At 44.6% G+C, this 12,552-nt stretch overlaps 1 protein-coding gene across 1 annotated transcript in view; it reads right to left on the reverse strand.

Moving 5' to 3' along the window:
* LOC145412797 (uncharacterized) overlaps nucleotides 1–12,552 on the reverse strand; it is a 171,872-nt gene that overhangs the window by 20,075 nt on the left and 139,245 nt on the right. The window contains exon 7 of the mRNA XM_080282578.1: nucleotides 4,113–4,119. Within this exon, the coding sequence (XP_080138704.1) occupies nucleotides 4,113–4,119 (7 nt within the window). The remainder of the gene's footprint in view (nucleotides 1–4,112; nucleotides 4,120–12,552) is intronic.

Here is a 12,552-nt window from a genome sequence, read left to right on the forward strand (position 1 = left end):
GAGAGAGAGAGAGAGAGAGAAGGAAGGGAGGGAGACGGAAGGGGAGAGCGTACTGGAAAACGAGGGATTTGAAAATGAAAGAGAAGAGGAAAGGGGAAGAGAGGAGGGGAGAAAGAGAAGTGGAACAGAGAGAGAATATGAGAGGAAAGAATATGGGAAGGGATAAAGTACTGAACAGTAGAGGATACTGGAAAAGAGAGGATACTGGAGACAAAAGAGTAAGGGCGGTGGGCACGTGAGGAGGGAGAAATAGTGGAGAGAACAGAAAAAGAGAGAGTAAGAGAGAAAAGGGTACTAGAAGAAGAGGGATCTGGAAACAAAAAAAGCAGAGGAATGGGGCAAGGAAAGAGGGAGAGAGTAGAGGAGGAGGCAGGGAGTGGGGTAGAGTGGGAAGAGGGTGAGAGGCCAGAATATTCATGTGAACGTGTGGGTGGGCAGGTCGGGGATTTCTATTCCAGCCGGAGTCAGTGGGAGGTGGTTAAGATGGCAACAGTAAAGAGATGTTGAAAGACTGATCTCGTATACTCTTATGGTCAGTAATAGAAAGTTCTCATTCCTCAGTCTCATGGAAAATAGACTCAAGCGAGAAGCTAATCATCATCTTTATCATCATCATCATTATCATTATAACATTTTTTCCCAACCAAAGATGGTGAGAGATAGTAAAAATTAAAGCAAAAAGGCAAAATGCAAGAAAACTGAGTAGAAGTAAAGTGCAAAGGCAAATAAAATGCAAAAATAAACTTACATTCAAGTTGCTCCATATGTTAGTATGTTATAAAACAAGAGACAATAATCGTCAGATCATATGAAAAGTTCCCAGTTTCAACTGAAAGCGACTAATTTCATCCCTTTACCTGTTACACCATCCAAATCAATAAAATACACGCTCACCCACATGACGTAAGATTACTACCTACACCAGCGTTTAAGTCGCCCCGCGTCGTTCATCCCAGCTTGGTGTTTACTGCCACGTTGGAATCCCAGAAATTCCAGAGACGCTCAGTGGGGTTGGTGATGCAAAGCGTAAATAAACTCAGCCATATTTATTGGGGACTCAACACCGGAGCAAGCCTATTCAGCGGCTAATATAACACCTTTGCTGGCCCTTCTCCCTTGCCTTCCCCTCCCTGCCACGAGAGATTACCGAGGGACCGCGAGCAGTAAATTATCCAGCGTGAAAAGAAAAAAAGAAGGAAGAGGAAGAAGAGAGGACTTGTGGGGGGTTGAGCTCAGCCGAATGACAAAGGGATAATGACGAAAAATAGCGATGCGGGCAACCCAGGGCGGGGAAGTCGCCATTGTGCGGGTGATAAGTCGGTCTGTCAGCACCTCTGCAACCTGTCATTCCTGCGCCAGTGGGGAGTCTAAGCACTGCAGTCTCTCTCTCTCTCTCTCTCAATAAGTTAATTCGTGTGTCCACCTGCTAGTTTACCTGTCGGCCTCAGTCACTCAGCCCATCATTCCATTATCAGTGAAGTCAGCAGTGTCGGCCCATAAGCCCATCTCGTCGGCCTGTGGAAGGAACTATGCCTCCCGGCGCTTCCCTCCCATATACGACGCACGGCACGTATGCTAACTGATGTAAGCTTCATGTAAATTAAATCCTTCACACCTTGGGCCGCTTCCTACACCAGGTGAGGGCGAGGGTGGGAGAGCTGATGCGTCCCTATGTCCCCCTCTCGCCTCTGTGTCCTCTTGCCTCAAGGGTCAGAGTCCTTGGGAAATGGGCGAAGAGTTACGGAGAGGGACGATCAGAGTTTGTGAGTGTGAGGGAGGGAGAGGATCCATTATGTGTGTGATGTCGAACACTGTGTGGTGCTAATAGAACACGGCGAGCCAGACCACCACCACCACATCTACCCTGCTGTTCCTCTCACTCTCTGGCATCTCCTCTCATCCGTTTCCTTGTTCTCACAGCCTTGTGTGGCCGACTTTACGAAGTAGGCGTGCTTAATTCTTGAGCATCTTAATCCTTACAAAATAAGAAAAGAAACTATCGTGTTGCCGTGCAACCTTACTAATTCACATTTTTACTCGTACATGCTTTTACATTTTTCATGACAAATAATACAAACGAGAGAGAGAGAGAGAGAGAGAGAGAGAGAGAGAGAGAGAGAGAGAGAGAGAGAGAGAGAGAGAGAGAGAGAGAGAGAGAGAGAGTGGGTGGGGCGGTCTGCTTAGATCACGAAGACACCTGCGAACTTACGTTGAAGACAAGGAATGTCGATACCCTACATTATCATCACTAAACCCACTTATTTTAATAGCACTGCCACTCACCTGCCAGATGGTGTTACGCAGAAAACCCTTAACAAAACACTAGGCTCCCTCAATAATCAAGTTAACGGCAGCAGCATCTAATTATAAGGCTGTAATTTAGCTGTTAAATGTAATAGGGAGTGTCAATATCATTAGGTGTATTCTGTTTGGAGAAAGAGTATACCGTATTATATTAAAGGCATGTGATATAAAGCTGGTGATTGACTTCTGACAGGAGAGAGAGAGAGAGAGAGAGAGAGAGAGAGAGAGAGAGAGAGAGAGAGAGAGAGAGAGAGAGAGAGAGAGAGAGAGAGAGAAGCGAAGAACAGAGAAGAGAAAAAGAGAGGAGGAGAGTAGAAAAGAGGAGAGTAAGGGAAAAGAAAACGAAAAGAAGACCAGGCATCATCAAGCAGAAATATGAGGTCACCTAAAATGCCACCAGGGAGACACATAAGGAAATGCCGACACTGCTAATATGACACTTTTAACGTCCTCATAACTCCCAGGGTGATTTGTTCTGGCCGATGGGAGAGAATTAGGTGCTGGGTGACTCGCGATGGAGGCAGCGAAAAAGAGTAATCGGATAAAACAGAAAGATTAGCGAAGACAGGAGTGGAAGGGCAGTAAGAGTAAGAGGTAAGGAAGTGGAGGGAGAATATGAACAAATGGCTATGAAATTGATACGAGAAGACAGGTGGAGGGTGGATAGGAATAATCGGATATGATGGATAGAGCGATGACAAGTGACAGAAATGGAGGACGAATAAGAATAATCTGTAAGACAAATGGATTCACAAAGTTAAAAGTAGAGGACGAATTAGAATGACTGGATAAGACCGAGAGACAGATGCAGAGAGCGGATGAAAACAAACGAATCAGAGATGAATTTATGGAGACAGAAGTGGAGGACGAATAAAAAGTGATTAGACAAGACACAGTTCTGCAGAGGCACAACTGGAGGGCGAGTAATAATAATCAGATCAGGCTGATGGAGCGATTACAAGATAGAATCGCCATACTGGCTGAGAAACGTGGAGTTGATTAATATGAAGAAGGAAAAAGTTGTCTATACCTGTTCATCTCTTCGACACGCTGACGTATTTTTTATGGTGTTCTTGTTACTTACAGATCCAGAGAAGGAGAGTGCTCAAGCAATGGAGGAAATGATGATGGCTATATAAAAAAAAACTCCTGCACATCGAAACTCTATGCTAAGGTGAATAAAATCGTCTGGCATTAGCAATAATAAACCATAAAATACGTCACCAGATTCAAGTGGTTAATATATTTGTTAATATTGCTAAAGGACCCACCAACACTGATATATGAGTACTTATAACTTCCCCTACATTATTATTAGCGTGTGAGTCTAGCCCCTCAACGCCTGGAGGGGGTTGGTGTACTAGCCACTAACATAATGAGTGTCGTTTATGTGCTGAAGTACCCATCAACGCTGATATACGCGCGTCTACTGTTACCATGGCACCCACTTCCTCAACGCCTGCAGGGGTTGATGTACTCTCCACTAACATATATTTGTCGTGCTAAAGTACCCATCCGCACCGAAATAAACGTACCCATAACTTCCCTCACATACTCATTACCATCTTGTTGCTCAGCCCCTGGAAAACAACCTGGAGAGCAGCGTAGCCTTCCCCTACATCAGCCTTCCCCTACATCATCCACACTCAGAAAACGCTCCTTAACCCAGTCACTGTAGGCGGTTTTATTTTATTTGGCGAAACAGGACCACGCCCACAGTTTTAATACCAGGGTCCAGTTGCATGAAGTTCGATGAGCCTCAGTTATTAGGTAGGAATGTATTTCCATGGTTACTATTCAAATCGAACCTGCAGGCTGACTACACTCGGCCACAAACGGAGTTGAAAGGTGTTAAGGATTGTTGTCAGGTTAGAAAACACGTAGTATTGTCCATATACTCGACCGTACCAAAAGTCAGCTGAGGAAAGCGAAATGAGAAGAATTACTGTCCCTCTCTCACTCTTCTATGATTTGCACAGCCACGAAAAAATGCAGGGGAGTTAACGTTTTGACAAGAGCATTAGTGAAAGCTGGAGTTCTCTTTCTTGATATAACATCCAGAGATCTGCTCATATATCGCACCGTATAACCGAGAACGACAGGGAGAGATAAGGTACGATATTATGTATGGAGGGCTGGTGTATCGTGGGAAGAGGGGTACTTACTGAGTAGGGGCAGAAACTCTTGGAGGTCTCACTGTCGAGGCCACACCCTATCATGGGATGCTGCATCAGGCAACAGACAGATAGATGGAAAGGGAGACAGGTAGCTACATAGATAAACAGATGGACAGATAGGTAGACAGAGAGAGAGAGAGAGAGAGAGAGAGAGAGAGAGAGAGAGAGAGAGAGAGAGAGAGAGAGAGAGAGAGAGAAACAGATATACTGACAGACAGATAGGTAGCTAGACAACCAACTGTTAACAACACATCAAAATTATATAACAAGAAACAAAGATGACTACTCACATTATCAACTTCACTCAAGGAAAATTTCTATTCAATGCAGACTGGTTGTGAAGCCCTTAGTAACTGTACGATTGAAGTTTTTTGAGTGAAGTGTTTGACTGCTGTACGAATGGCGTGAGTGAAGTGTTGGATAAGTGTACGAGTCAAGTGTTTGGTAGCTGTACGAGTAAACTGTTTGGTAGCTGTATGAGTAAAGTGTCTGGTAGCTGTGAGTGAAGTGCGTGGTGGCTGTATGAATGAAGTGTCTGGTAGATATGCGAGTAAAACGTTTGACAGCTGTACAAGTGAAGATAAATGCATAAGTAAACAGCGCTAAACACAACAGTAAGGAAATTTCATGAGTACGGCCTCGGGAGAGAAAGGTGACGTTCTGCCTCCAGCCCCGGCCCGCCCGACCACCCTGGGGAGGCGGGCGGCGGCGGGGGGGCGCAAAAACAAGAATTCGCAGCGGGTTTCAACACCTGATTTGGTCGACTTCGAGGCTCTCCGTGATCCATGAGCCGAGACGGGGAGGCGAGGCAGAAGAGGCCCTTTGTCCGTGAGGGATAAGGGTGATTTGTTCTCTGTCTGGACGTGGATGCTTCAGTCCTTAAGCCCGGGGTGGCGAAACGGCAAGTGAAATGGCTCTTCGATGTATATTTTCTGGCCATGAATAAAATAGCGGAGCGGGGGTAATGGAACAGCTTTATACGGCCGGCGGCTATCTGCTCGCGAATCACAATGCAGCCATAAATACCAAACAGAAGCCTACCATGCTGTAAACAATCATAAAATGAGCATAATTGTCAGGGTAGCTGGTCACCTCCTCTCACTTGGGAATCCCTGCAGTGGACTCGCCTGTGACTTCTCGCCGTGGCCCCATCTCGAACCATGACTGTCTCGTAGTCTCGTTGGCTTCAGAGACGTCGTAACATCTATTCCTAAGCGACTTATTTTGTCTGTCAAGACTTTTTTACCCTGGTATGTTGCCGACGTGAATTATATCGATACTGAAATGATATGAAAAACATGGAATATTATGGTGCAATATAAAAAAAGAAGCAAAGGAAGAATGGATAAGAACTTTCAACCTAGTCTGTTCGTATCTAGATAGAAATTTGGACCTGGGTAAGATTGGGATTTAGCAAAAATTGATAGCCTGCCTTAATAAGCCTTGTGTAGTCGATAGGCACTAATTTGCACCTTCTTGCTCTGGCCAACTCTACCCATGAGTCTTGTAGTTCGTATTAACACCTGCAGTGTGGTGATGGGTTTTGTTGGGTCATTCTTGTTACCTCCAGACGGTTTCATTCGGCTTTGGGAATACTTCTTGTTTTGAAGGGGTAAATAAATGCTATATACTACCTTTGCAGCTGGAAAATTCTCTCTAAAATAAAATAAAATCGTCTGGAGATTGAAAGAATAAAATAAACTCGAACTGGTGGGATGAAAACTGGTCACGCGAAGGTGTAGGGCAGCCCCTCAGTTTTACCATCATGTACACAACACCTGTGACTGTTAAATACAACCAGCTTGCATCCCACATTGTCAACTGGAGTTATTAACGATACAGAAAGATCAGATGTTTTATCGTCATCACACGCCTTAGAAATTATCGTCGAAAACTAGGCGCTTGTTCACACTTTTATGTTCTAAGCTTTAATAATACGTCCCCTGTTCCCAGGCAGTTTACACTGCCTATATATTACTATATATTATATCCTATGGTATGTTAACGATAAACTTTGTCGATACTGAAACGACCTGAACAACATACAAGAGATTATTAGCCTAATGTTATAAAACAATACTAACGACGAACTAAGCGATGTCTCCAATCTCACCTCCTTGTCATGACAGCCCTCTGATATGAATTGTCATTGGCTCAAGATACCGGTACGTTGTAACACTTATTCCGAAGGGATTTATTTCGCTTCTTGTACCTTGACAGCCTGTGGTATGTTACTAATGCAAAATATGTCGATATAAAAAAGATGAGAAGAACATAAAAGACATTTAGTTTTGGAAAAAAAAAAAAGTTACAATTAAGTCTCCTATCCCAGCTCGACCCATGACAGTCCTGTGAGCGATGGTGGAGACTGGATCGGCGGTCTTGTATTCGCCATGGATCATGATGGCGCAGGGATCAAATGGTCTTCAAGGTCTGTTTTTTTGTCGGTCTCCAATTAATCACGGTAGCCTGTGTAGAACCTGAGATGAATTAGCGCTGAGAGATCTTACTGCAGCTGCTGGAGATGCTAAATATGATTGCAACTGATGGAGGTAATACTTATACCACGACTTTAACTGATATTTACGGCGTAATAGACTGCAATATATCACTTGGATAGACTCAGATATGTTGATAACCGCTGAATAAAGATGGGTGCTAGAATATATTTGACGGTAAATGCTTGAGAAAATGTTTTAACAGATGTGAATGCTAGACCTCACATCTCTCTTTCTCCCCACTTACCTTTCCTCTTTACTTTCCTTAAAGTTCCCTTTCCTTCTTCCCTTCTCTTTCCAAAATATATACCTTTTTCCTTCCTTTTCCTCCCCTAACATCCCTTGTATCCCTTTTCTTCTTCGCCCCAAATATCCTTTTCTTTTTCTTAATCACGAGCATGTTAATCATTGTTCTGACCCTCTTTCCTTCCTAAAGAAGGAGTAAAGTATGATCCAGAAACAAATGCAGAGAAAGTACAAAATAGGGGGATTATCTCTGAATTTTTTTCTTTTCTCTAATCTCCTTCCTACCCGTTTCCCAGTATCCTTTTCTTTCTTCCACTCCCAGACATTTTTTTCGTCATCCCACACTCTTATTCAGTACCACTCCCACCATCATTTTCTTTCCTTTCATTCCCTCCTCTTGCTACATCAACTGCTACTATTTCTTTCTCCCACCTATTCAATTTCTATTTCCCCCTTCGTTTTCCCCACACTTTTCATTTTACCTTTTCTCTTCCCCAGCACCAGTGTCCTCCCCCCCCCCTCTCTCTCTCTCTCTCTCTCTCTCTCTCTCTCTCTCTCTCGCAAACCACATGCTCTCCTTCCCATTCCTCAAAGACTCATGTTTTCCCCTCTTCCTTCTCCCTGAGCACCTCTTCCCTTCCCAACACGTCGTACCTCTCCCACTTCTAAACCGAACTCCCCTTCCAACCCCACGTCCGTCTGTTTTACCCTTTCTTTCCCTTGCTTTTTCTTCAACATCTAATCCGTCCCCTATCCTCCCTCTCAAAGACCACTTTTATTCCTCTGATTTCGTCTCCAGTTTCATCCCTCCCTCATATTCCCTTTCGCCTACTCCTCCCCAACCTTCTTTTCTCCTTCGTTTACTCCCCAGTACCCCTTTCCTTCCCACCTTCCCTTCCAGTACCCATTTCCTCTCCGCTACTTCCTATACAGTATATATATATATATATATATATATATTTTTCACTCCCCCATCTCCTATCTCTAGTACTCCCTCTTTCCTTTTACTTCGTCCATAGCTCCCCTTCTTTCTGATATTCTCCTCAGTGCTCCATTTTACTAAATACACTGATGAGCGTTACCATGCACAGAGAGAGAGAGAGAGAGAGAGAGAGAGAGAGAGAGAGAGTCAGTCTGGCGGCGCTGGCAACACCTCCATCGCGCCACGGGAGTCAGAAAAACAAAAGAGTGGCGCTCGGAGGGGGGCGGTGCGGTACGTGCCTAGGAATTAATAAGCCCACCCTTGTTTGTCTAATTTATCGGGAGGCCAATTACTAACTCGTCTGCTGGGGATTTCCGGCCGATAATTAATTAGCTCTGGGGATTATATGTGGGATTGGACTGGCGCGAGAAACCTTCGGTGATTGCGAAAGGCGGGAAATTTATCTTCTTTTGACTGGTAGAGGAAATATGACGTTATGTTGCTGAGCTGGCCTCTGGAATTTCCGTTCAATCCAATAGGCCTTACGTACAGTTAAGGTTTAAAGTCTGTCTCCTTTCCACTAAGTTTGCACCACACTTACTCTAGGGCTAGTCCGTCATTCTTACTTTCTTGTTTACTAGGTGGTGAAACAATCTCCTGCTTTTCCATTGTTTCTATTTCACACTTACCGCATGTCCGTCAGTTTCCTCCTTCATTCATCAATAATAATAATAAAAAAAGCATTATCTGTGGACAAGGAAGACTACCAAACCTCTCTCAAAATAGAAGTATTATCCAGCGGAGGAAAGTGAGAAATAGAAGAGGTGAAATAGTAGATGAATTTTAGTCCTCGACTCTACGTCTCATTCAAAGAAAGGAAAGTTGTGAATTTCTACAGGATGACGTATCATATGGGGAATTCCTTAATATGGAGAGTCCAGCTAGTACAGGAGTAGCTAAAAAAAAAAAAAAGGCGAAACAAGAAGAACAAAAAAGATAGCAAGAAGAAAATAAAAAGCAGAGAAACCATGAATAAACTTGCAGGTAACAACAGACACGAGAGGAAAAAGAAAAGAAAACAAAAACAGAAAATGTTAATAAACACAAGGTAATTTTCTAGAAAACTTCCTCCATAACTAGGCCAGATATGAGTCCAGTTACCCGCTTTTCCCGGTTATAAAGTTTAGAGAACAAAGCCGGTCTGGGGAGTGAACTGTGTTGTATTTTTCCAACCTCACCAAGAACCTTACTACTTTCTGTTCAGTTGACGACCAAGTGTAGTCTGGTTGGAGGGTTGATCTAACCAGTAGGCTGACTATGAAGACTCTTCGTACTTCATAACTACAGTAAGGCTCATCGAATTTCAAGCAACCACGACTTAATATTGAAGTTGTTGGAGTGGCATAGTTCAGTCACGTGACTATACATTACAAAACTGAACAGTCTTTAGCCCCTTCAGTCGGATGACGCCTTCTACCATTTCATTCGTACTATACCTATGGACGATTTTATTCAGTGGGCTTCAGGAAAGACTTTGCTGGCTGGAAGGGTTCAATGCAACTTTGATTTACGTGTTCAGTACTAGAGGCTCTCCTTTAGCTGATCAAAATCGTCTGTTAGCAGTCTGAATTAACTGAAAAGATGGGGTTAATAGAACCAGTCAGGGGAACCAGATGCTGAAGTTATGGTAAAATGCGCTGATCTCTCTTCTTCGGCAAAGCAGCGCGGAAAAAATTTCTTAACAGGTATTTTTTCCGCTGCTGTTGGTACATTTGGGTATTCTGTTCGGGGTAAAACGACACTTTTTTTTTTTTTTAATAGCCGAAATAAATCATAGCTGAGAGAAATCCGTGGCAGATGGTATTAAATTTCTTGCATCCTCCAACCAGTGCAGTTGATTTGTTTTGGTTCGAGAGGATGACAGGAAGTAGGGAACAGAGATGGGAGCGGTAATTGTAGAGATAAAATGAACCCCTTCACTCCCGTAATTTATGTTATTTCTGTTACCTGTAGATGATTTCATGCAGCTTATGGGTAAAAATTTCGAAGGAGAGGAGTAAGAATAAGACTTCATTAACACCGTCACCACCAGATATCTCCCTCTAAGATAAATAAAACTGTCTGGTAGTGAAATGAATAAAAGTCGTCATACCGAACGGTTAAAGGAAGCGTAAGAAGTATGATAAATAAAATCTAGCAAAAAAAAAGGGCGAGGCGAGGATGAGAAAAGCAGAAATGTGGAAGAAAGCGTTTGGAATGACGTGGGTGAGAATGTGGGACGGAAGCGGAGGCATCAAGATAATAATTATAATATACTGTACGAGTAAATGGAGAACTCATTAGCATAAGTAAGCAGTGTGAAAAATGGAAAGGTTCCGCAGAATGAGACTGAGAGAGCCACAATAAAAAGTGAGAAAGTATATGGATGCAAAGTTATTACATCTTGCAAATGGCAGGATGCTTCATTCATAAAAAGCAGAGAAAAAGGATAAAAGAGGGAGGTTTCTGAAACAATGATTTATGATATAAAGAAATAAATCTGAACAGAATCAAACATTCAGGCAAGCAGTTTGACATCGTGAGCTTTGGAGTGGGATGGGACTCGGGAGGGGAGAAGAGGACGGCTCAGATCAATGCCTGTCGACTACACGAGGGTCATTAAGGCAGACATTCAATTTTTGCTACGTCTCAATCTTCCCCCAGACTACGACACGCAACGGTAGAATTTCAGTTCTAGGTGCGACCAAGGCCCGGGTATCTCTGGACCATGGGTGCGACCAGGCTGAGGCTAAGGAAGACCTTGCCTAAAGGTCTCATAGCCGGTCCAACGGGAGGGTGAGTGTGGGTGCAGAGAAAGAGAGATTATGCGAGAAGTTTAGTGGAGTGAGACTGGGAGTGGGGTGGGGCACGATGGGGAGAGCGTGGGTGCAGGTCGGGATAATGGAAGGAGCCAGAGGGACCTCAGCTTGTCATGACGTCTGCCTCCGCCGCCACAGATAAGCACCTCGACCCCCTGACCCCCTGCGACGCTATGGCCACCCACAATTAATTCTCTGCTCACGGGAAAGGACGAAGCAACTACCCAACAAACGTCCCTCGTAAACCCAAGTCACCTAGACGACATACGAATCGCGGGCTAGAGACTGAAAAAGTGAGATAGATTCATCTGTTGACAATCCCAACATGAAAGCTGTTTACTCTCATGCTAGGCTGCTGGCTGTTTAGTAAAGCGAATAACGAATGACCCTGATCTTTTTTGCTGGCTCCGGCACCCACCTTGAGACCCTAAACCCTTTCAGCGGCCTGACATGTACAAAGTGGCCCGCAACCCCCACACAGGAAGGCCTAAACAGCTCGAGTTAAGGATGGCCCAAATTAGCCCTTACAACCTGGGAGTAATAAGGGTGATTATGACGTGCTATATTAGGGTGTATGGCTGGTCTGTGTTGCCAGTGCGTCGAGATGGTCTGAGGTGATGTGGAGGTGTCGGGTGCGAGGGGAGGGAGTGAGGGGCGAGAATGTACGGGTGATTGGGGTGTGAATGTGAGGGAGTGAGGGGTTCCTATTCTATGGCGCTGGCGTGTGTGTGTGTGTGTGTGTGTGTGTGTGTGTGTGTGTAATTCACCGGGTCGGTCAGGATCACGTGATGGTTGTGATCATCTGCATTTTACCCTCCCGGAAGAGAGCTGAGAGCTTATACAGTCCGATCTAAGGCAAAGCCTTGACCTTCACACAAGCACATCAGTTCTCTTGCTCAAGGAGGACAGTGACCACCCGCTTCGTCAGTGAAACTTTTCGCATTCCGTGCAAGGCGCGAACCCCCGTCTTGGCAGATGCTAAGCAAGAGCGTTACCACTGTGCCGGCGAGCGGTGTGTGTGTGTGTGTGTGTGTGTGTGTGTGTGTGTGTGTGTGTGTGTGTGTGTGTGTGTGTGTGTGTGTGTGTGTGTGTGTGTGTGTGTGTGTGTGTGTGTGTGTGTGTGTGTGTGTGTGTGTGTGTGTGTGTGTGTGTGTGTGTGTGTGTGTGTGTGTGTGTGTGTGTGTGTGTGTGTGTGTGTGTGTGTGTGTGTGTGTGTGTGTGTGTGTGTGTGTGTGTGTGTGTGTGTGTGTGTGTGTGTGTGTGTGTGTGTGTGTGTGTGTGTGTGTGTGTGTGTGTGTGTGTGTGTGTGTGTGTGTGTGTGTGTGTGTGTGTGTGTGTGTGTGTGTGTGTGTGTGTGTGTGTGTGTGTGTGTGTGTGTGTGTGTGTGTGTGTGTGTGTGTGTGTGTGTGTGTGTGTGTGTGTGTGTGTGTGTGTGTGTGTGTGTGTGTGTGTGTGTGTGTGTGTGTGTGTGTGTGTGTGTGTGTGTGTGTGTGTGTGTGTGTGTGTGTGTGTGTGTGTGTGTGTGTGTGTGTGTGTGTGTGTGTGTG

The sequence above is a fragment of the Coenobita brevimanus genome, chromosome 94 (genome assembly GCF_032717465.1).
Source record: "Coenobita brevimanus isolate Jiangsu-jjx chromosome 94, ASM3271746v2, whole genome shotgun sequence".
Lineage (NCBI taxonomy): Eukaryota > Metazoa > Arthropoda > Malacostraca > Decapoda > Coenobitidae > Coenobita > Coenobita brevimanus.